Source organism: Heterodontus francisci, chromosome 28, assembly GCF_036365525.1.
Source record: "Heterodontus francisci isolate sHetFra1 chromosome 28, sHetFra1.hap1, whole genome shotgun sequence".
In the NCBI taxonomy this organism is placed as follows: Eukaryota; Metazoa; Chordata; class Chondrichthyes; order Heterodontiformes; family Heterodontidae; genus Heterodontus; species Heterodontus francisci.
Window position 1 is genome coordinate 19,241,359 of NC_090398.1, and position 25,917 is coordinate 19,267,275.

The window sequence follows — 25,917 nt, forward strand, 5'->3', positions numbered from 1 at the left end:
TTTATCAGCAAGTTTAACTTCCCAAATGTCACTCTTTACTTAATGTTCAGGACTGTGAATAATTCTAAACATTTACAGCTAAAATAATTCCTGTTTCCCCAATACACCCAATCCAGGAAACATCTCCCTCGATGTACACATCCTGCATGGGATTGGATTAAATATCTAATGTTAATTATTTAAACTCGGGTTTCTGTCCTGTTTCTAGTTAAAATGCTGGATGTGGAAAACATTTGACGTTAATTTTCTGTTCTGCTGGTTTATATTTTATATTTACATTTTGCTGTACAGCCTTATTAATGATGATTTATTGTAATTAAATTATCAGACCCTTTCAGTAACCTGTATTTACTGATTCCATACAGATTGTAAAATCCCAAATGGTTCACAAGGATCCATTTTACATTTTCCCGTCCTGATGGTAAAACTAAACAATCCTCTTATTATTTGCCACCGTTGTGTTGAATCTGTTTCTCTCTGGTTTAACTGAACTGCAGCCGAAGGTTAACAGATAAAACTGTGCAAGGCATGAAGGGAAAAGTTGCCAGCTTTACACAAGGAGACGGAGCTGTGAAGCAGCTGAAGTCATTACTTTCCAGCCTGCTAGGCAGTGGGTGATAAAACATTCGATGAGACTGTGGGATGCTGTGGTAACAAGGTTACAGATAAGAAGGAAGGCCAGCAGATGTATTTTGATTTTAAAACTAAGCAGACAGACGACTCCAGGCCCTGAGTGTACGTGACAAAGAACATTCACGATGCTGGGAGAAACTGGATAAGAAGGGGAGGCGAGGAGCCCCGAAAGGAGAAGACCTGCAGGACCATCACGGAAAGGGAACCCTGAGTTCACTTCAGTGAAGAGAACCCATCAGAGGGAGACTGATCACCTCACCTCACAACGGGTAGTATTGAAGTCCAAGCTATGAGTCTTGTGATTTATTGTAGTTTAACAAGTGAAATAACAAGTAGCTAAGTGATTTAAGTAACAATTAAAGTGTTTCCGAAGTATCTTGTGCAGGTGTCTTTTGTCTGCCACGTCAGTTGACACCCGAGTTTGAGGGTCAACAGAAATATTTCTTTCCCTTCATTACAGAGCAACAAGACAATCTGTGACTGTTCGATACTTCAACAGTTCGAGACAAATAAACAGTTACCGCAACTCCTGGCATTTGTGCAGTATGGGTCCCAGCCGCTGGAGTCCTTCACACTGAATGTAGCAGTAATATAGATCGAGGCTTTTTATGGTATCGCAGAGACCAATAACGTGAGACAGGACCGCACAGTCAATTGGGGTCAGTCGCAATCCACTAAATGTAAGTGTGTTCACAGATCCCACTGTGTCCTGAACCAGTGCTTTATTCTGAGACTCGAACAGGTAGTGCAATGTGTTCAGGAGGTTCCTTTTACCAGTTTCACTCTCTGTGTTTCCAATCTGTCCTTTAACCGTCTCCTTCACCCAGTCAATCACTTGACAGGTTGTTTGATGAGGAAATGGACCCAGAAACTCCTCCAGGGGTCGAGCTGCCTGTGGGGAGGAGAGACCAGCAACAAAACGCAGAAATATCTCAAATCTCCCATCCTTCTTCCTGTGAGCATCGCTGAGGAGATTCCGGAAGTCCCCGCGACCTGCCGTTAGGAATTGTGCGAGTGCGGCTACAAACTCTTGGATGGTGAGGTGCGGGAATGTGTAAACCACACTCTGGACAGAATCATCTCTCTCTAAAAGTTCCATCAGGAATCCAGACAGGAACTGGGAAGGTTGCAGATTGTACTCGATCAAATCTCCATTTCTAAACACAATCTTCTTCCTGGAGACTCCTGTGAAGGCCATCTCACCGATCTTCAGTAACACATCACGGGGGTTTTCAATCTCTCGGCTATGGTTTTTCAGAATGTTGTAAATATAGTAGGAATATAGCTGGGTGATGGTCTTGGGAACTTGCTGCTGTTTCCTGTCTCTTTGTGTAAAGAAGGGACCCAGTGACAGACAGAGGATCCAGCAGCAGGAAGGGTTGTAGCTCATGGTGTAGAGGATCTCGTTCTCCTCCACGTGTTTGAAAACAGCTGCTGCCACCGTCTGATCTTCAAAAAACTTGTTGAAATATTCCTTCCGTTCATCACCAACAAATCCCAGGATTTCAGCCCAGACACTGATCTCAGCCTTTTCCAATAAATGTAATGCAGTGGGACGACTGGTCACTAACACTGAACATCCTGGGAGCAGCTTGTGCTGTATTAAACTGTACACAATGTCAGACACTTCACAGCAGCATTCGGGATCTGTGCACATGTACTGAGGTTCTGTATTTCTCCGATTGTCAGCAAAATCCATCGTGTCCTTGAATTCATCCAAACCATCAAATATAAACAGCAATCCCTCTGGATTCTTCCAGAGCTCTCCCAGAACATTCCCAAAGTAAGGATACTGATCCAGTATCAGATTCCTCAGGTTTATTTTACAGTTAATAGTATTCAAATCCCGGAATTTAAAACTGAAAACAAATTGAAAGTTTGGGTATATTTTCCCAGTGACCCAGTCATAAACAATCTTTTGTACCATTGTTGTTTTTCCAATCCCCAGGACTCCACTCACTGCTGCTGAACTCCCAGATTTGGGGTTTCTCTGGGAAAAACTGCTCTGGAATAATTGATCAGTTCGGATTTTTTCCAGTTTTTTCTGGAGATGTTTCTCTCTCGACTCTTCATGGTCTCGGCCTCTTACCAGCAGTTCATGTTCTACAAGTGTCCGATCTCGAACAGTAGAAATGACCGTTAGCTCAGCGTATCGATCAACCAGCTGGAAAATCTTAACCTTCTCCTTTATTAGGATAGTGTTCACTCTCAGTGTTTCAGTTTGTACCCGGAGTGTTTCCTTGTGTTTCTGTTGAACATCTTCAATTAGAACAGACAGAAAGTGGTTTTCAATGTTAGCTGTGTTAACACAACAATTTCTCATTACTATTTTACTGAATAGCTAGATTTAATTCACAGCTTTAACAGAGGTGCATGTTAGAATTAGAACCCAGTTATTGGAAACCTCGCTTGAAACTGAATAATTCTGAGAAAAGTTTCAAACTCTCCTTTGATTCTAATATTTACTGAACCTAGAGATTTCTCTGAAGGTGATATTTTCCCTCTGATGGTTAATACTATCCAGCCTATACAATAAACATCTCATTACAAATCCACACATGATCCTCGTATACAACAGTAGATGTTCTCGTGGATCAATCTTCACAATGGTCAGTGTTGCTGATCTTCTGCAGCAATGGGAAATAGGACATTGGATATCAGTGGGAGAGGAACAGACTGTGAGTGGTCACGAGCTCCACTGTTATTGCAGCAGGCCTTAGAATAGAATATAATCACACAAAGCCTACGGCACAGAAAGAAGCCATGTGGCCCATCATGCCGAAATAAATCCCACTTTCCAGCATGTGGTCCATTTGGTCCTGCTGGTTACAGCACTTCAGCTGGACATCCAGGCACCTTTTAAATGAGATGAGAGTTTCTGCCTCTACCACCCTTTCAGGCAGTGAGTTCCAGACCCCCACCACCCTCTGGGTGAAAATATTTTCCTCATCTTCACTGACCTCTCTGCAAATGTAAATAGGCCCTTCACCTCCACTCTATCCAGGCCCTTCACAATTTTGTACATCTCAATTAGATCTCCGCTCTGCCTCCTCTGTTCCAAAGAGAACAACCCCAGCCTATCCAATCTTTCCTCATAGCTGCATTTTTCCATTCCTGGCAACATCCTCATAAATCTCCTCTGTACCCTCTCCAGTTCAATTACATTGTAATTGCTGTAATGAGGTGACCAGAACTGCACACAGTACTCAAGTTGTGGCCTAACTAATGAGTTATCCAGTTCCAGCATAACCTCCCTGCTCTTGTATTGTATACCTCGGCTGATAAAGGAAAGGATTCCATATTCTTTCATAACCTTTCAGGAATCTGTGCACATTCACTCCAAGGTCCCTCACTTCTCAGTATCCTCCCAATTATAACCTGCTCCTGACCCCATATCCTCACCATCACAATAACCACCTGTTCCCACTTCACCTCATTTACTGCTGAAACCTTCATCAATGGTTTTGTTAACTCCAGACTCAACTATTCCAATGATCTCCTGGTCAGCCTCCCACCTTGCATCATCTGTACCTGGACACCCAAAAATGGATTTTCACTGGAAAAAACTGCTTCGGAACAATTGATCAGTTTGGATCTTTACAGTTTTCTCTGGAGAAGTTTCTCTCTCCAATCTTCCTGGTCTCGGCCTCTTGCCACCAGTTCAGGTTCAAACCTGAGCTCATCCAAAACTCTGCTATCTGTATCCTAACTCTCACCAAGTCCCGTTCACCTATCAACCCTGTGCTTGCTGACCTACATTGGCGTCTGGTCCAGCAACGTATCGATTTAAACATTAGAATTCTTGTTTAAAAATCCCTCTACAGCCACACCCCTCCCTTCCTTTAACCTCCTCCAGCCCTAAAACCCTCCGAGAACTCTGCGTTTCTCCAACTCTGGACTCTTGAGCGTCCTCAGTTTTCAATGTTCTATCATTGGCGGCCATGCCTTCAGCTTCCTTGTTCCTGATCTCTGGGATTCCCTCCTAAAACCTCTCCCTCTTTCAGCAGAATTCCCACTGTATTTTATCAGGTCTTGTACAGGTTCTCTGTTGTATTATGTGCACTGGGAGAGAGACAGACTGTGAATGGTCAGTAGTTAAACTGCTGTTGTTTCATGACTCGGGCAGGATATCTGGGTATTACATGCACTTCTGCAGTCACCTGATGACAGGTTCAGATCACTGTCATTCTGATGATGCAGAGGGGAATCAGAAAGTTCATATAATGTTCAAAAATAAATTACTGTGGATGCTTGAAATGTGAATTAAAAACAGAAAATGTGGGAAATACTCAGCTCAGGCAGCATGTGTGGAGAAAGAAACAGAGTTAACGTTTCAGGTCAACTGTCTATCGTCAACTGGAAGATGTTAGAGATGTAACAGATATTAAACAAGTACAGAGGCAGGAAAAGGTGGGAGCAGGGATAAGATCTAAAGGGAAGAACTGTGATAGGTTGGTAGGTAAGGAAGATTAAATGACAAAAGGGATGATGGTGTAAGGCAAAATGAGAAGATAATACGACAAATAAAGAAATAAAAGATAGGTCTGGAGGAGAGAAGATGCTGGAAATACTCAGCAGGTTGGGCAGCGTCTGTGGAGACAGAAACAGTTAGTGTTTCAGGTTTGTGACCTTTCATCAGAACAGTTCTGTTTCTCTTTCCACAGATGCTGCCAGATCTGCTGAGCATTTCCAGCAATTTCTGTTTTTATTTCAGATTTCCAGCAACTGCAATGTTTTGCTTTTGTTTGGAACTAGAGGATGTGTGAATCCAAATAGCAGCATCATGACCAATAGCTGCTGTCCAGAAAAATGGGGGCAGAGATTATGAGCCAAATTATTAAACTCAAGGTTGACACTGGAAGGCTGTAATGTGCCTAATGGAAAGCTGAGGTGCTTTCCCTCAAGCTTAAATTGAGCTTCATTGGAATAGTGTAGGACAAGAACAGAAAGTTAAGAGTTGGAGTGAGGCAGAGAATTAAAATAATAGGCAGCAGAGAACTGACTATGGCACCGTGGTACAGGAAGCCATTCAAATGGGAGGAGTAAATAGGAATGTAGTAATAGTCGGAGACAGTATAGCCAGGGGATAGACATTGTTCTCTGTGGCCAAGAGCGAGAGTCCAGAAGTCTGTATTGCCTGCCCTGTGCCAGGGTTCAGTGCATCTGCTCAGGCTGGAGAGGAACTTGCAGTGGGAGAGGGAGGAACCAGTTGTTGTGGTCCATGTGGGTACCAACAACATAGACAGAACTAGGAAAGAGGTTCTGCATAGAGAGTATGAGTATTTAACTAGGGGTTAAATTAAAAAGCAGAACTTCTAGGTAATAATCTTTGCATTATTATCTGAGCCACAAGCAAATTGGAGTAGGGTAAATAAGATTAGAGCATTAAAGTGGCTCAAAGATTGATGTGGGAGAAATGGGTTTTGATTCATGGGGCACTGGCGCCAGTACTGGGGATAGTGGGAGCTGTACCATTAGGACAGTCTTTACCTGAACCATGCTGGATCCGGTGTTCTGGCAAATCGTATAACTAGGGCAGTAGAGAGGGCTTTAAACTAAATAGTGGGGGCAAGGGATCAAGAGAGGGAAGATGTGATAATTTGGAGGGAGAAAAGGCAAGAGACCAAGATAGCCATCAGGGAATTGATAATCTAAGTGTGGCAGGAAGGGAAGATTGGAGGGAAGCGAAACTGGTAACAGGAAGTAAGAGTAGTAAGCAAAATCAGAAGCTAGACAAAGCAAAGGCAGCATCAAACAGGATCAGAATGCAGAATGATGTTAGAAAGAGAAAGTTAAGGGCACTCTATCAGAATGTACGCAGCATTTGCAACAAGGTAAATGATTTGAAGTCACAAACAGGTAACTGGTATGATTTAATGACCATTACAGAGATGTGGTTACAGGGTGACCAAGACTGGGAAGTGAATATTCAAGGATATCTGTGATTTAGGAAGAATAGGCAAAAAGGAAAAGGAGATGGGGTCGTGCTCTTAAGAAGGGACAAGTTCAGAACATGAGTGAGAGAAGATCTTAGATCGAAGGATCAAGTTGAATCAATTTTGGTGGATCTAAGAAACAGCCAGGGGCAGCAAACATTGGTGGGAGTTATTTATAGCACACCAAACAGTAGTGGTAATGATGGGCATGATATAAATCAGAAAATTAGAGATGCATGTAATATGGGTAATACAGTAATAATATGCTCCTTCAATTAACATATATACTGGGTAAACCTAATCCGCACTAATGCTGTGGAGGATGAATTACTGGAGTGTGTACAAGGTAGTTTCCTGGTGCATTATGTTGTAGAACCAACTAGGATCGGGCTATTTTAGATTCAGTAGTATTGAATGTGAAAGGGCTAATTAATAACCTTACTTTCCAGAAACCTTTGGGAAATAGTGACCATAATATGATATGATTTACATTAACATTGAAAGTAATATAGCTCATTCTGTAGCTAGGGTCTTAAATCTGAACAACAGAAAACTATGAAAGTATGAGCGGCAAGTTGGTTATGGTAGATTGGGCAAATACACAAAGATTTGACAGCAGACAGGCAATGGCTAGTATTTAAAGAAGTATTACATGGGTCTACAACAAATATACATTCCTTGAGGACACAAAAATCCAACAGGAAAGATCTATTAATTGTGGCTAACAAAAGAAGATAAAGACTCCATTAGATCAAAGGAAGTGCCTTATGAGGCACTTTATGTGCCAGAAAAAGCAATAAGCCCAAGGATTGGGAGCAATTTAGAATCCAGCAAAGGATGACCAAGAAACTGATAAAGGAGAAACAGAATATGAATGCACGCTAGCGAGAAACATAAAGGCGGACTGTAAAAGTATCTTTAGGTATATGCAAAGGAAAAGATTAGCAAGGACAAGTGTGGGTGGGTCCCTTACAGGGAGAGACAAAGAATTTATAATGGAGAATAGGAAAATGGCGAAGAAACTAAACAATTGCTTTGTGTCTGTTTTCACAGAGGAAAGAATAAACAGTATACTGCATTGTTTAATTTTGGTCCTGGTTTCCTATAATGCAGGTTTGGGAAATAAAACAATGTTTTTGTTTGTCATTACATTGGGTTCAGAAATAACTCCAGAGTTAAAGGTTATTCTTTGAGTAGAATGAGATTCTCTCTTTCACTGTCATAAGGAAATTAGCCAATAACTAACTTCCCAGTCACTCTGACCATGGTCGTTTCCTCACATTCCTCCATGGATTACTGTTCTATTGTGTGAACATCTACATATATCCTCAGATTCGATCAAATACTTTCTAACGTCTCATTCTGTGCTGTGAAATTATATCGTTTCAATGTTTCACATTTCTCCACCTCTTCCCCTACTGTTTCAGAAGAGACAAATCAGCGGCAGGAAACTACTGGCCTTTCAGCTAGAAGAGATAAGAAGAGATGTCCTTTATATTCACGGGGTAAGGAAGGGACCAATAGAAATTCATAGCAGAGCTTCTGAAAAAAACAGCTTGTGCCAACAAATTTGGTGGAGATTTTTTTGAGGAAGTCACTAGGATAGTGGATGAGGGAAATATAGTGCACATTGTCGACTTGGACTTTGAGAAAGTCTTTGATAAGGTTCCTCACACTAGGTTACTTCAGAAGATGGAATCTTGATGTATCAGTAGTAGAAATTTGAAACTCTGGATTAGGAATTGTCTTCAATCCTGCACCCAAAATGTTGTAATTAATGGATGTGATTCAGCTTGAAGACATGTTGCAAGTGACCGGTCCTAGACCTGCTATTTTTCACAGTCTGTATTAATGACCTGGACAGTGGTGTTGGGAGTATGGTCAGTAGGTTTGCAGATGACAATATCTGTGCAACGGTTAAGACGGTCGAGGAGGGCAATCAAATCCAAAGACATTTTTGATATGCTAGGGAAGTGGACCACACTTGGCCAATGGCATTTCATTTCATGAAATGTATTGCCACACACATTGGCTGGGCCAACAAAGAACACGGATATCATTTACAGGGAGCAATAATGAAGGAATGTGAGAGAAAAAAAAATCTTGGTGTTATTTTTCACAGATCACTGAAGGTTCATGACCAATGTAAAGAAATCATAGCTAAAACTACTAAAGTATTGGGTTGCATTCAAAGAAGTACTCAGTATAAAAGACAAGACACCACTTTGACACTGTCCACATCACTGGTCAGACCACATCTGGATACCGTGCCAAATTTTGGTCCCCCTGCACAGTGGATGATATCGTGTCATTGGAAAAATCCCACAGGACAGCTAAGGGAAACTGAGCTACTCAGACAAGCTCAAGGACTTTCGTCTATTTATTTTGGAGCAGCGTAGACTTACAGGCAACCTAATAGAGGTCTATTAAATAACCAAATGGCTGGATAGAGTCTCCATTGATAGATTATTCTAGTTCATCAGATTGAGAGGACCAGTAAACACAACGGAGTAAATTGTTGGAGCTGCGGGCTGACAGGTTCCCGGGTCCTGATGGACTTCTTCCCAGGATCTTACAAGAAGTGGCTAGTGAGATAGTTGATGAGATGTTTTGATTCTCCAAAATTCCCAAGATTCAGGGAAGGCTCCATTAGATTGGAAAATAGCCAATGTAACTCCTTTATTCAAAATGGGAGGGGGACAGAAAACAGGATACTACAGGCCAGACAGCTTAACATCTTTCATAGGGAAAATGTTAGAAGCTATTATTAAAGACATGATAGCAGGGCATTTAGAAAAATTCAAGGTAATCAGGCAGAGTCAATATGGTTTTGTAAAAAGGAAATCATCTGAACCCGAGGGGTACCAATATCCTGGGGGGGAGATTTGCTAGTGCTCTTCGGGGGGGTTTAAACTAATTCAGCAGGGGTATGGGAACATAAATTGTAGTTCCAGTGTACAGGATGTTGAGAGTAGTGAGGTCAGGGATAAGGTTACAAGGACGCAAGAGGGCACTGGCAAGCAAGAACTTGGTTTAAAGTGTATCTACTTCAATGCCAGGAGCATCTGGAATAAGGTGGGTGAGCTTGCAGCATGGGTTGGTACCTGGGATCTCGATGTTGTGGCCATTTCAGAGACATGGGTAGAGCAGGGACAGGAATGGATGTTGCAAGTTCCGGGATTTAGATGTTTCAGTAAGAACAGAGGGGATGGTAAAAGAGGGGGGGGGGGGGGGTGTGGCATTGTTAATCAAGGAGAGTATTATGGCGGCAGAAAGGGCATTTGAGGACTCGTCTACTGAGGTAGTATGGGCCGAGGTTAGAAACAGGAGAGGAGAGGTCACCCTGTTGGGAGTTTTCTATAGACCTCCGAATAGTTCCAGAGATGTAGAGGAAAGGATAGCGAAGATGATTCTCGACAGGGGCGAGAGTAACAGGGTAGTTGTTGTGGGGGACTTTAACTTTCCAAATATTGACTGGAAATACTATAGTTCGAGTACTTTAGATTGGTCAGTTTTTGTCCAGTGTGTGCAGGTGGGTTTTCTGACACAGTATGTAGACAGGCCAACCAGGGGCGATGCCACATTGGATTTGGTACTGGGTAATGAACCCGGCCAGGTGTTAGATTTAGATGTAGGTGAGCACTTTGGTGATAGTGATCACAATTCGGTTAGGTTTACCTTAGCGATGGGCAGGGACAGGTTTATACCGCAGGGCAAGAATTATAGCTGGGGGAAAGGAAATTATGACGCGATTAGGCAAGATTTAGGATGCGTAGGATGGGGAAGGAAACTGCAGGGGATGGGCACAATCGAAATGTGGAGCTTATTCAAGGAGCAGCGACTGTGTGTCCTTGATAAGTATGTACCTGTCAGGCAGGGAGGAAGTTGTCGAGCGAGGGAGCCGTGGTTTACTAAAGAAGTTGAAGCGCTTGTCAAGAGGAAGAAGAAGGCTGATGTTGGGATGAGACGTGAAGGCTCAGTTAGGGTGCTTGAGAGTTACAAGCTAGCCAGGAAGGATCTAAAGGGAGAGCTAAGAAGAGCGAGGAGAGGACACGAGAAGTCATTGGCGGATAGGATCAAGGAAAACCCTAAGGCTTTCAATAGGTATATCAGGAATAAAAGAATGACTAGAGTTAGATTAGGGCCAATCAAGGATAGTAGTGGGAAGCTGTGTGTGGAATCAGAGGAGATAGGGGAAGCGTTAAATGAATATTTTTCGTCAGTATTTACAGTAGAGAAAGAAAATGTTGTCGAGGAGAATACTGAGATTCAGGCTACTGGGCTAGATGGTATTGAGGTTCACAAGGAGGAAGTGTTAGCAATTTTGGAAAGTGTGAAAATAGATAAGTCCCCTGGGCAAGATGGGATTTATCCTAGGATTCTCTGGGAAGCCAGGGAGGAGATTGCAGAGCCTTTGTCCTTGATCTTTATGTCGTCATTGTCGACAGGAATAGTGCCGGAAGACTGGAGGATAGCAAATGTTGTCCCCTTGTTCAAGAAGGGGAGTAGAGACAGCCCTGGTAATTATAGACCTGTGAGCCTTACTTAGGTTGTGGGTAAAATGTTGGAAAAGGTTATAAGAGATAGGATTTATAATCATCTTGAAAAGAATAACTTCATTAGCGATAGTCAGCACGGTTTTGTGAAGGGTAGGCCGTGCCTCACAAACCTTATTGAATTTTCGAGAAGGTGACCAAACAGGTGGATGAGGGTAAAGCCGTGGATGTGGTGTATATGGATTTCAGTAAGGCGTTTGAGAAGGTTCCCTACGGTAGGCTATTGCAGAAAATACGGAAGTATGGGATTGAAGGTGATTTAGTGCTTTGGATCAGAAATTGGCTCGCTGAAAGAAGACAGAGGGTGGTGGTTGATGGCAAATGTTCATCCTGGAGTTTAGTTACTAGTGGTGTACTGCAAGGATCTGTTTTGGGGCCACTGCTGTTTGTCATTTTTATAAATGACCTGGATGAGGGTGTAGAAGGGTGGGTTAGTAAATTTGCGGATGACACGAAGGTCGGTGGAGTTGTGGATAGTGCCGAAGGATGTTGTAGGTTACAGATGGACATAGATAGGCTGCAGAGCTGGGCTGAGAGATGGCAAATGGAGTTTAATGCGGAAAAGTGTGAGGTGATTCACTTTGGCAGAAGTAACAGGAATGCAGAGTACTGGGCTAATGGGAAGATTCTTGGTAGTGTAGATGAGCAGAGAGATCTTGGTGTCCAGGGACATAAATCCCTGAAAGTTGCCACCCAGGTTAATAGAGCTGTTAAGAAGGCATATGGTGTGTTAGCTTTTATTAGTAGGGGGATCGAGTTTCGGAGCCACGAGGTCATGCTGCAGCTGTACAAAACTCTGGTGCGGCCGCACCTTGAGTATTGCGTGCAGTTCTGGTCACCGCATTATAGGAAGGATGTGGAAGCTTTGGAAAGGGTGCAGAGGAGATTTACTAGGATGTTGCCTGGTATGGAGGGAAGGTCTTATGAGGAAAGGCTGAGGGCCTTGAGGTTGTTTTCGTTAGAGAGAAGGAGGAGGAGAGGTGACTTAATAGAGACATATAAGATAATCAGAGGGTTAGATAGGGTGGATAGTGAGAGTCTTTTTCCTCGGATGGTGATGGCAAACACGATGGGACATAGCTTTAAGTTGAGGGGTGATAGATATAGGACAGATGTCAGAGGACTTTCTTTACTCAGAGAGTAGTAGGGGCGTGGAACGCCCTGCCTGCAACAGTAGTAGACTCGCCAACTTTAAGGGCATTTAAGTGGTCATTGGATAGACATATGGATGAAAATGGAATAGTGTAGGTCAGATGGTTTCACAGGTCGGCGCAACATCGAGGGCCGAAGGGCCTGTACTGCGCTGTAATGTTCTATGTTCTATGTTTAACCAATTTATTGGAGTTCTTTGAGGGAGTAACATGTGCTATGGGTAAAGGGGTTCCGGTGCACTGGATGCATTGCACTTAGATTTCCAGATGGCATTTGTTAAGGTGCCACATCAAAGGTTATTGCAGAAAATAAAAGCTCATGGTGTAGGTGGTAACATATTGGCATGGATAGAAGATTGGCTTGCTAACAGGAAACAGAGAGTAGGGATAAATGGGTCATTTTCTGATTGGAAAGATGTAACCAGTGGTGTGCCACAGGGATCAGTGCTGAAGCCAAAACTTTTTATAATTTACATAAATGACTTGGATGAAGGGACTAAAGGTATGGTTGCTAAATTTGCTGATGATGCAAAGATAGGGAGGAAATCAAGTTGTGAAGAGGACAGAAGGAGGCTACAAAGGGATATAAATAGGTTACCTGAGTGGACAAAGATCCAGCAAATGGAGTATAATGTGGGAAAATTTGAAATTGTCCTTTTTTCCAGGAAGAATAAAAAAGAAGCATATTATCTAAATGGTGAGAGATTTCAGAGCTCTGAGATGCAGAGGGATCTGAGTGTCCTACTGCATGAACTGGAAAAGGTTAGTATACAGATACAGCAAGTAATTCGAAAGTCCATAGAATGTTATTGTTTATTACGAGGAGAATTGAATGCTAAAGTAGGGAGGTTATTCTTCAGTTACATAGGGCATTGGTGAGACTGTATCTGGAGTACAGTGTACAGTAGTGGTCTCCTTATTTAAGGAAGGATGCACCTCTGCAATGTGCTACTGTCTGCTAAGCCTGTGTATACCTTCAAGAGGGAGCTGGACTGGTTCCTGACCGGGGCAGACATCTCATCATGTAGAAGGTCTTTATAGGTAAAATGTGGTCCATGTGATCTCCTGCATTGATTTCAATGGACTGGGGTCTGGGGGCGGTGGGGGTGCGGGCGGGCAGGTGGGTGTCAGAGATGAATATTACAGAGCACATTTTCCCATATTGGCTCTGGATGTTTCCATGTTTTTTCTTGACTGTGGGGGTGGTGTCTTTGGGGATAACGGGCGAGGGAGGGATGAAGTGTTTAGCCATAATGCTCGAGGCTTCGTGGAATGGGGTAGGTTTGATGGACCATCTGGTCTCTTCCTGCTCATCATTTTGGTGGGACATATTGCTCGGGATGCAGGGAACCCTTAACATCTGGGTCAAGGCACTGCTCTTTACTGTGAACCCAGAGCATCCGTGCAGCACACAGGAGGTTTGTATTAAGATTCACAGCTTATCAGGAACCTGCCAGATGTGTGTAAGATTTCAGAAATAATAATGATCAGCAGCTGGATTAAGTGAAATACAATGTTCACATATTTACAGGATATGACAGAAATCGTATGAATTGTAATTTGAATCTCTGCAGAATATTTGAGAATTGACAACAAATCCAAACGATGTTCAATCTTGTTTCTCCAGCCTTTGATTTTCTAATTTCCAGATTCTGTCCATCTCTTAAACAAATGACTACAGTCAATCATTCTGATTCTCATAAGTGAAATAAACAGTTTGAAATCTCCATGTCATCACTTACCTTTCAGGTGACTGGGTATTTCAGATAAACCTCGTGCGATGTCCATATAATCAAATGAATCACAACCTGTTAAAATCAATTAATTTTCATGAAATCAGATTTGTGTAATATTATAGTAAATTCTGCAGTGTTTGAATCTGAAGTTAAATTCAGTGTGTGATTTTACCGTACCGAGTTCCTGTATTTCTTTCAGTATTTTGTACAACTTTGGTAACCTGTGGCACATTTTCACAAAGGATTTCCACATCAGCCTTCGAACCCGAGAGCCTTTCTCCATCACCAGATTTAGGACAAGTTTGGAACTGTCCGCCTGGTTTCCCTTCTCCACGAGCTCAGTGACTTTCTGTAAAGAATAATAATGAATATATGAATTCTCAGTTTTGAGCACAGAAAGCAGTCACTGGGCCGGGTACTGATCCATTCCGAACATGGGCTGAATATTCTGTAAAAATCTTGATTCAGACATTAATGGCAAATAAATGTGATGAAACTAAATTCAAAATCAGAATAGGGGCGGCACAGTGGCGCAGTGGTTAGCACTACAGCCTCACAGCTCCAGGGACCCGGGTTCGATTCTGGGTACTGCCTGTGTGGAGTTTGCAAGTTCTCCCTGTGTCTGCGTGGGTTTTCTCCGGGTGCTCCGGTTTCCTCCCACAAGCCAAAAGACTTGCAGGTTGGTAGGTAAATTGGCCATTATAAATTGTCACTAGTATAGGTAGGTGGTAGGGAAATATAGGGACAGGTGGGGATGTTTGGTAGGAATATGGTGTTAGTGTAGGATTAGTATAAATGGGTGGTTGATGGTCGGCACAGACTCGTTGGGCCGAAGGGCCTGTTTCAGTGCTGTATCTCTAATCTAAAGTATTGTTCTAGGAGAGTGAGGAATCACTGAGAATCTGCAGTATTTTAATGTGATTAGTTTTCTCTGTCCTTCAGTGTCCAACATGACATCAGATACTGATTGACAATATGATCCACTTGTTTCTCACACTTATTTCCTGCTGTCACACTTTGTGATTTACTCAGAAATAAAACAGCAGTGAATCAGAACTCAAGTGACAGGGAAGGACGATTCTGAGCTGAGGGAAGCAGCGAGAAAACCATCTGAGAAATTATCACCAACCAAACGAAACACCCCTGTTGATTTATCAGTCAGGAGAATCGACCAATAATTATAACACTGACAATCCAATCACTCCATACATATTCCCCTCAGTAACTGAAATGTCAGATACTCAATGTTTTGTACACCCACTGCCAGTATGAAACCTCAGTAACCGGGAGAACATATCCAGCAATGGATAGTCGGGTCTACCATCAACAACTTATATTTAATACAGGATGTTTAATGTCAAGAAACAACCCAAGATGTTTCTCAGAGACAGAATCAGACAACGGACCTGAGACAAAGCAGGATAAGTTGGCACAGGTGACCCAAACGTAACAAAAGCTAAGTTTTAAGAAGGAATGGGACGGGGATCGGTTTCAGGAGTGAATTTCAGTGCGTGGGACCCAGGATAACTGAAAGCTTGAGCACCAGTGGTGGTGTGAAGGAAGGGCTGCACAAGAGGACAGGGTCAGAGCAATGGAAAATACCAGTGGTACCAGAACTGAAGGAGGTTACAGTGATAAGAAGCATCAGGACCATCAAGTTATTTAAATAGAAGGATGGGATTTTTAAATTGAGGACTTGAGTGTTGGAAGCCATTCTAGGTATGTGAGCACACATGTGATATCAGAAATGGGACCTGGAGGGGACAGGGTACAGGCAGAAGACTCTGAGTAGCTGAAGATTACAGAGTGTGTAAGGTGGGAGGCTGGGCAGGAGAACATTGGAATAGTCGTGTCTGGAAGCATGGACGAGGGCTCAGCAGGAGATGAGCTGAAGTAGGGAGAGAGACTGGCAATGTTACATAGATAGAAGTAGGGGATCATTGTGATGGAGAGAATATCGGATATGGAGTTCAGCTTGAGGGTGGATGCTGAAATCACAGACAGTCTGTCTTAGCCTCAGGCAGTGGCCAGCAGGAGTTGACAATGTGTCTGCACACGGACACCAGTGGTCCGTGGTTAAAAATGTTGAAGTCCGTGGTAATTGTAAATGTCTTGCTCCAAGCCTTCCCTCCAAATCCTGTCTATTGTCTCTGTTCTCTCCTTTTTTCCAATCCGACTAAAACTCTTTCCCTTTGTTTTCAGTCCAGACTCCAGTTACACTCGAACCACTACCCTGTTCTTTGTACAGATACTGAAGGATCCATTGATATTTTCACCTCTTCAGAACATTGTTTCAGATTCATGGTATTTGCCATTTTATCCATTCTTTCCTATTTCCCAGTTTCTATCCTTTAACAATCTGCAATTCGAAGATCTAACATTGCAACAATTCTCAGTGGCTGCGTGGAAGCAAATTACATGTTGGGGTGTATTAACAGTGCAAGATTGAGCTGAAAGAATGAGATAATCCTGTCACTTCCTAAAATCATTCATGTGACTGCACTTAGATGACTGTGTATAATTCTGGTTGACTCAGTACATAAACGTTAATGTTGCTACTGAAAAGAGGAACTAGAATAACTGAGAGAAGGGAGTGGTTGGAATTGAGGAACTATTGTGTAATCTGGGAATGTCCTCACTGGAAAAGAGAATGTTGAGAGGTGATATGATTGTTGTTTCACTTTGTCCAGTACAGTAGAAACAGAGGACACAGCCTGAGCTTCAAGGAGGGTAAATTCACAACTAATCAATATTACAGTGAGTGAACAGTCAGTCTGTGGGACACACTCCCTAGGGAGGTTGTAGTTAGTATTGAGTCATTCAACTGTGAATTAGACAGATATATTTCAGAAAATAACATTTTGAGATGCACTATGAGTGTAATTTAAGATATGACAGTTTTTATTTATTCATTCATGGGATGTGGATGCCTCTGGCCTGGCCAGCATTTATTACCCATGAGAAGGTGGGGGTGAGCTGCCTTCCTGAACCGCTGCAGTCCATGTGTTGATGGTACACCCACACTGCTGTTAGAGTTCCAGGATTCTGACCCAGTGACAATGAAGGAATAGCAATATATTTCCAAGTCAGGATGGTGTGTGACTTGGAGGGGAATTTGGAGGTGGTGGTGTTCCCGTGCACCTGCTTCCCTTATACTTCTAGGTGGTGCAGGTCATGGGTTTGAAATTGCTGTCGAAGGAGCTTTGATGAGTTACTGCAGTGCATCTTGTAGATGGTACACACTGCAGTCACTGTGCGATGGTGAAGAGAGCGAATGTTTAAGGTGGTGGATGGGGTGCCAATCAAGCAGGCTGTTTTGTTCTGGATGGTGCCAGTTTCTTGAGTGTTGCTGGAGCCAAACTCATCCAGACAAGTGGAGAGTATTCCATCACACTCCTGATTTGTACCTTGGTACTTGTATGGCACGAATGTTACTTGCCATTTATCAGCCCAAGCCCAAATGTTGTCCAGGTCTTTCTCCATGTGGGCACAGACTGCTTCATTATCTGAGGAGTTGCAAATGGAACTGAACACCGTGCAATCATCATCCACATTTCTGACCTTATGATGGAGGGAAGGTCATCGCTGAGGCAACTGAAGATGTTTGTGCCGAGGACACTGCCCTGAGGAACTCCTGTAGTGATCTCCTGGGACTGAGATAATTGGCCTCCAAGAATCATGATCATCTTCCTTTGTGATAGATGTAGAGAGTTTTCCCCGATTCCCACTGACTTCAGTTTTGCTAGGGCTCCTTATTGCCACACTCGGTCAAATGTTGTCTTTATGTCAAGGGCCAACACTCTCTCCTTTCCTCTGGAATTTGGTTCTTTTATCCAGGTTGGACCAAGGCCGTAATGAGGTCTGGAGTCGGGTGTCTGCGGTGGAACGCAAACTGAGCATCAATGAGCAGATTATTGGTAAGTTCCAATGAAGGGTCACTGACCCGAAATGTTAACTCTGCTTCTCTTTCCACAGATGCTGCCAGACCTGCTGAGTGGTTCCAGCATTTCTTGTTTTTATTTCAGATTTCCAGCATCCGCAGTATTTTGCTTTTATTATATTGGTAAGTGCCTCTTGAGAGCATTGTTGACACCTTCTATCACTTTGCTGATGATTGCGAGTACCCTGTGGGGCAGTAATCGACTGGATTGGATTTGTCCTGCTTTTTGTGGAGCAGGACATACCTGGACAATTCTTCCAATTTGTCAGGCAGCTGCCAGTGTTGGAACAGCTTCCTAGAGATGTGGTTACTTCTTCAGCACTGCAGATGTGATATCGCCGGGGCCCATAGACTTTGCTGTGTCCAGTGCACTCAGCCATTCCTTTTATCACATAGGGTAAATCAAACTGGCTGAAGATTGGCATCTGTGATGGTGTGGACCTCAGGAGGAGGCCGAGATGGATCATCTACTTGAAACTTTTGGCTGAAGTTGGCTGCGAATGCTTCAGCTTTGTTTTCTGCACTCTGGGCTTCGCCATTATGGATGATGCAGATGTTTGTGGAACGTCCTCTTCAGTTAGTTGTTTAATTGTCCAGCACTATATGACTGGGTGTGACAGGACTGTAAAGTTTTATGATTTATTGGTTGTGGGATCGCTTGTCTGTTTACAGCATGCCACTTCTGCTGTTCAGCATGTAGTCCTGTGATGTAGCTTCACTATGTTGGCACCTCAATTTCAGTTTGCCTGGTGCTGCTCCTGACATGCTCTCCTACTCTCCTCATTGAACCAGAGTTGGTCCCCTGGCTTGATGGTAATGGTAAAGTGAGGGATACGACAGGCCATGAGGTCACAGAATGTAGTGAAATATAATTCTGCTGCTGCTCGTGGCTCCCTCATGGATGCTCAGTTTTAGATGATAGATCTATTCTGTATCATCACATTTACAACAGTGGTAGTGCACACAACATGATGGAGGAGTCGTCAGTTCTCAAACGTGACTTAGTCTCCACAAGGACTGTGTGGTGATCACTCCTACCAATACGGTCATGGACAGATACATCTGCGACAGGTAGATGGGTGAAGAACCTTGTGTTGGTTCTTTCGCCATCCTCTGCATGCCCTGTCTGCCAGATATGTCCTTCAGGATCGGCCAGCTCGGTCAGAAGTGGTTCTACCGAGCCACTCTTGACGGACATTAAAGATTCCCCACCCTCACCCGCTCCAGAGTAAATTCTGGGCCCTTGCTTCTTCCACGTGACATGAAGGAATACAGATTCATCAACTGAGGGAGGACAATAATCAGAAAGTGGTTTCCTCGTCCATGTCTGACCTCAGGTCATGAGATTTCACGGGATCCAGAGTCAATGTTGAGGTCTCTCGTGGCCAACCCTGTTTACTGTATATCACTGGGCCACCATCTCCCATCGTTCTGTCTGGTGGGAAAGGACATACCTAGGAATAGTGATGGAGAGTCTGGGATGTTGATTAATGGTTAGACTCAATCATACCTAGATCAGGCTGTTGCTTAACTGAGCTGTGGGATAAGTTCTTTCAATTTTTTTCCAAGTCTCCAGATGTTACTGAGGAATTAGGAGGGTCAACTGGCTGTGTAACTGAATACGATTCTGGTCGGTCCACCTGGTTTTACTATTATACTTTTTTGTAGCAGTTTGAGTGGCTCCCTAGGCCATTTCAAAGGGCAGTTAAGAGTCAACCACACCACTGTGTCTGGAGTCACAGGTAGGCCAGACTGGATAAGGATGGCAGGTTTTCTTCCCTAAAGGATGTTACTGAACCAGCTGGGTTTTGACAAATATCCAATATTATTTAATGAATTCAAACTCACAAACTGCCACTGTGAGATTTGATCTCAGGTGTCTGGATTATTGGTCCAGATCTCTGGTATAACAATCCAGTAACATGATCACTATGTCACTGGACCCAAACGTGGTGAGTGTAACACGCTTGGAAGGAACAGGTGACTTTAGACCTCTGGTTCCCAAAGCTCTCTACCTCTGGGCTTTTCCACATACCTGGGTCTGTTGTAGACTAGCTGATAGAGATCAGTTAACAATTAACCACTCCATTATCAGTGCAGTATGTGATTGCCCAAATGTTAGAAGGTGAGTCAGACCTTGGTCATTTTTTACCCAGCATTTCCTTTGTTCCCATGTTACTATATTCTATCAGTTCTGTGACGTTAGAATAAATTCTGTATCCCTCCCACTTACTTGATACTCCTGTCCAGTGAAATGGTCCTCGCCTATTAATATGAGACTGAGTCCCTCCACCCCTTCTTCAATCGCCTGTTCTAGTCTGTCCCGGTAGAATTTCATCAACTTGGACAGCTGGTAATCGTCACACTTTGTCAGGAAATCAGTGATTGTGAAGTTCAGATCTGTGAACACAAATGGAGAAAACTAAACACATTGTCAGTATTCTATCCAGACTGTTACATTTCGTCTGATACCAAACAGCTGAAACCTCCTGTGAGTCACATTACCAAACAACTTCTGAAAACAGAGAAACACCACATGTATCACATTCCACTGACCTGTAAAGTCAATTCTTAAAAACAGGGGACAAGTTTGTCAAACATGACTTACCTTCAACTTATCAGCTCCTGATCCCCAAACAATCCCCTGTATCTCTAAATGGTCACTAGATCAAAACTGAAACACAGACTCCAGGAGTTTTCCCACAACTCCGGCCTCCCCCTGCATCTTATCTCCATTCTCAATAGTCTGTAAAACCGATGAAGAAATGTGCTGTTTTCCTTTCTGTTCTTTAAATGTATACCTATTGATTCCATCGTGGGAACAGGAGTAGGTCATTTAGCCCCTCGAGCCTGTTCTATCATTCAGTGATATCCTGGCTGATTTGTGATCTAATTCTATATACCCCACTTTCCCTCATATCCTTTAATACCCCTGGTTAACAAGAAGTTATCAATCTCAGATTTAAAATCAACAATTGAAATGGCATCACTTGTTGTTTGTGGAAGAGAGTTCCTTTGTGTGTAGAAGTGTTGTGTAATTTCACTCCTGAAAGGACTGGTTCTAATTTTATGACTATGTCTCCTAGTCCTAAACTCCATATTTCATTGAAATAGTTTCTCTCTATTGACCCCATCTCTTCCCCTTAATATCTTGAAAATTTTGATCAAATCACCCCTTAACTTTGCAAAAAACAGGGGTTACAAGCCTAGTTTGTGTAATCTCTTCTCATAATGTAACCTTGGAATCCAGATATCATTCTGATAAATCTACTCTATACTCCTTCCAAGGATAATAAATCCTTCCTAAGGTTTGGTGCCCAGAACTGAACACAGTTCTCCAGGTGTGGTCTAACCAGGGCTCTGTATATCTGTAGTGTAACTTCTACCCCCTTGTATTCTTGTCCTCTAGATATAAAGGTCAGTATTCCATTAGCCTTTTTGATTATTGTACCTGTTCATGACATTTTAATGATCAATGGATTTCCAAGTTTCTTTGGACCTTCACTGTTTCTAGCTTTTTGCCATTTGGAAAGTACAGTTGTATTCATTTTAGAAAGTTGATGACCTCACATTTGCCTATACTGAAATCCATTTGCCACAGTTTTGTCTATTTACGGGATAATGAGCAAGTAATCTGATTGGCAGGATATGACTAGTGGTGTCCTGCAAGTTGTGTATTGGGACCTCAACTATTCACTGCCTTTACTAACAACTTAGATAACAGATTAGAAAGCCACATATCCAGGTTTACTGATGACACAAAGATATGTGGCATTATAAGCAGTGTAGATGGAAGCAGAATATTACAATCATCAGCAAAGTTATGGAAGGTATCATTGACGGTTCTGATGTTCAGTTTGGTTTCCACCAGAACCGCTCAGCTCCTGACCTCATTACAGCCATGGTCCAAACATGGACAAACAAGCTGAACTCCAGAGGTGAGGTGACAGTGACTGGCCTTGACATCAAGGCAGCATTTGATCGAGTGTGGCCTTAGGGGTATAAACTGGTTCTGCATCACAAATTTTTTTTAACACCTCCCACTGATTCGCTATCATTTTACCCATGAACAGATTTGCCAGTTTACTGTTGACAATCTCTGTCTCATCAAATTGAAGTCAGCCTTACCTAAATCTGGAATTTTAGCAGCTGCTTCGCACTTCTCCCTTTCAAATCACTAATTCAACTCAATCATATTATTATCACTATTACATAAATGTTCACACACTGTTAGGTTGCACCATAGGCTGCAGGAGTTCCTCAGGGAAGTGTCCCAGGCCCAACCATCTTCAACCCCTCATCAATGACCCTTCCTCCATCATAAGGTCAGGAGTGGGGATGTTCGCTGATGATTACACTGTGTTCAGTACCATTCGCAACTCCTCAGATACTGAAGCAGTCCATGCCCGCAGGTGAGACCTGGACAACATTCAGGCTTAGGCTGTAAATGGCAAGTTACATTCACACCAGGCAAGCACCAGGCAATGGCCATCTCCAACAAGAGAGAATCTAACCACCACCCATTGATGAACACACCACCCCGCACCCACCCCACACCCACCCCACCACCATCAACATCCTGGGAGTTACCATTGACCAGAAACTGAACTGGAGCAGCTACATAAATACTGTAGCTACAAGAGCAGGTCGGAGGCTGCGAATTCTGCAGCGAGTAACTCACCCCCTGAAACCCCAAAGCTTGTCCAGTGTCTACAATCAGGAATCTGATGGAATATTCTCCACTTGCTAGGATGGGTGCAGCTCCAACAACACTCAAGAAGTTCGATACCATCCAAGACAAAGCAGTCAGATTGATCAACACCTCATCCACCACTTTAAACGTTCACTCCCTCCATCACCAGTGTACACTGGCAGCAGTGTGTACCATCTAAAAGATACACTACAGTAACCACTCCCTCCTCAAAAAATCTATCTCCAGCCTCCCTTTGCTCTCCAAAATCCTTGGACATGTTGTCGTGCCCATCTTTCCTGGAAATCCATGTCTGAATCCCTCCAATCAAATTTCCACCAGTGCCACAGTACTGAAACAGCTTTTATCACAGTCACTAATAACATGCTCTGTGACTCTGACAGTGGTAAATGATTTACTGTAATCCTTCTTAACCTGTCTGCAGCCTTTGACACAGTTGGCCACAACATCCTCCTCCATCGGCCAGCTGGGTGGAAATGTGTCAGTGGTTCCTGGTTTAATTCTTATCTATCAAATCATAGTCAGAGAATCACTGGCATTGGCTTCTCTTCCTGCTCCCACACCGTTACCTCTGGAGTCACCCAATGATCTATCATTGGTCTCCTTCTATTTCTCATCAATCTACTGCCCCTCAGTGACGTCAACCAAAAACATAGGATTAGGCTTCACATATACATTGAAAAGTAAATGTTTGGCTAAGAGAAATGTGGGTCCATTACAGGCAGAGTCTGGAGAATTTATCATGGGGAACAGAGAAATGGCAGAGAAGCTAATTGATTACTTTGTGTCTGTCTTCATTAAGGAAGATACAAGAAATCTCCCAGAATTAGAGATCCAAGGGATTAGGGGGAATGAGGAATTGAAGGAAATTAGTATTCGTATTAATAAGAAGGTTGCATTGGAGAACTTAATGGGGCTGAAGGTCGATAAGTCCCCAGAACCTAATATTCTACATGCAAGAGTGTTGAAAGAGGTAGCTCTGGAGATAGTGGATGCATTGGTCATCATCTTGCAAAATTCTATGGATTCTGGAGCAGTTCCTGCAGATTGGAAGGTCGCAAATGTCAACCCACTATTTAAGAAGGGAGGAAGAGAGAAAACAGGGAATTACAGACCTGTTCGCCTTACATCAGTCATTGGGAAAATGCTAGTATCTATTGTAAAAGATACGATAAAATGGACACTTGTGTAATAAAGATCTGATTGGGCATAGTCAACATGGATTGATGAATGGGAAATCATGTTTGATGAACCTGTTAGAGTTTTTTGAGGATGTTACTAACAGAATTGATAAAGGGAGTCGGTGGATGTGGTATATGTGGAGTTCAGAAGGCTTTTGATAAAGTTCCCCACAAGAGATTCGTTAGCAAAATTAAAGCACATGAAATAACAGGTAATATACTGGCATGGATTAAGGATTGGTTAACTGGCAGAAAGCAGAGACGAGGAATAAACGGGTCATTCTCGTGTTGGCAAGCTGTGACTAGTGGTGTACAGCAGGGATCAGTGTTAGGGCCCCAGCTGTTCACAATATATATCAATGATTTGGATGTGGGGACTAAATGTAATATTTCCAAGTTCACGGATGACACAAAACTAGGTGGGAATGTGTGTTTTGAGGAAGATGCAAAGTGGCTTCAAAGGAATTTGGACAGACTTATTGTGTGGGCAAGAACGTGGCAGATGGAATATAATGTGGAAACATGTGAGGTTATCCACTTTAGTCGGAGGAATGGATGTAGAAAGTATTCCTTAAATGGTAAGAGATTAGAAAGTGTAGATGTACAAAGGGACCTGGGTGTCCTTGTCAATAAGTCACTGAAAGCTAACATGCAGGTGCAGCAAGCAATTAGGAAGGCTAATGGTCTGATAGTCTTTATCGCAAGAAGATTTGAGTATAGGAGTAGTGAAGTCTCGCTTCAATTATATAGAACCTTGGTTAGACTGCACCTGGAGTACTGTGTGCAGTTTTGGTCCTCTTCCCTTAGGATGGATATTGCTGCCAGAGAGGGAGTGCAACAAAGATTAACCAGACTTGCTGCCGGGATGGTGGGACTGTCCTGTGAAGAGAGACTGGGGAAACTGGGCCTGTATTCTCCAGAGTTTTGAAGAATGAGAGGTGATCTCATTGAAACCGACAAAATACTTAAAGGGATAGACAGGGTAGATGCAGCTAAGATGTTTCCCCTGGTTGGGAAGTCTAGAACCAGGGGACAGAATTTCAAAATAAGGGCGAAGCCACTTAGGACAGAGATGAGGAGAAATTTCTTTACTCAGAGAGTTGTGAATCTTTGGAATTCTCTGCCCCAGAAAGCTGTGGAAGCTCAGTCATTGAGTATGTTTAAAGCAAAGATTGACAGATTTCTAAATACAAACGACATAATGGGATATGGGGATAGTGTGCGATAAGGGCATTGAAGTGGATGAGCAGCCATGATCATACAGAATTGTGGGGCAGGCTCGATGGACTGAATAGCCTCCACCCGCTCCTATGTTCTTGTCAATGACACCCATATTTTCCTTTCCACTATTCCTAAACTATCCTAACTCACACCAAGTCTCATTTCGCCATCACCTGTAGTCACTGATATACATTGCCTTCCAGTCCGACAACACCTCAATTTTAAAATCCTCATCTTTACTTTTCAAATCCCTCCACAACCTCCCCCTTCCTATCTCTGTAACCTACTCCAGTTTACAAGCCTTCAATACCTCTGCACTCCTCCAAATCTGGCACATTGTGCAGCCTGATTTTAAATGTTCCACCATTGGTAGCAGTGCCTTCAGCTACCAAGGCCCTAAACTCTGGAATTCTCTTCCTAATCTTCTCCACTGCACTAGCACTCTCTCCTCCTTTAAGATTCTCCTTAAAACCGACCTCTTTGACCAAGCTTTGGTCCCAGAGTCATACAGCACAGAAACAGGCCCTTCGGTCCATCGTGTCTGTGCCAGTCACAAAGCACCCAACTATTCTCATCCCACTTTCCAGCACTTGGCCCATAGCCCTATGTGCTATGCCGTTTCAAGTGCTCATCTAAATACTTCTTAAATGTTGTGAGGGTCCCTGCCTCCACCAGCTCTTCAGGCAGTGCGTTCCAGATTCCAATCACCCTCTGGGTGAAAAAATGTTTTCTCAAATCTCCTCTAAACCTCCTGCCTCTTACCTTAAATCTATGCCCCCTGGTTCTTGACCCCTCCACTAAGGGAAAAAGTTTCCTCCTATCTAACCTATCAATGCCCCTCATAATCTTGTA

General features: G+C 43.1%; 1 protein-coding gene across 6 annotated transcripts in view; it reads right to left on the bottom strand.

Annotated features, from left to right (window-relative positions):
• The window catches only part of LOC137345299 (NACHT, LRR and PYD domains-containing protein 3-like), an 84,967-nt gene that overhangs the window by 31,274 nt on the left and 27,776 nt on the right, over nucleotides 1-25,917 (bottom strand). For all 6 annotated transcript variants that reach the window (XM_068008795.1, XM_068008793.1, XM_068008794.1 and 3 more), the window contains 4 exons: nucleotides 20,186-20,352; nucleotides 14,190-14,361; nucleotides 14,019-14,084; nucleotides 1,155-2,892 (listed from right to left, as the gene is read on the bottom strand). In XM_068008795.1, the coding sequence (XP_067864896.1) occupies nucleotides 1,155-2,892; nucleotides 14,019-14,084; nucleotides 14,190-14,361; nucleotides 20,186-20,352 (2,143 nt within the window). The remainder of the gene's footprint in view (nucleotides 1-1,154; nucleotides 2,893-14,018; nucleotides 14,085-14,189; nucleotides 14,362-20,185; nucleotides 20,353-25,917) is intronic.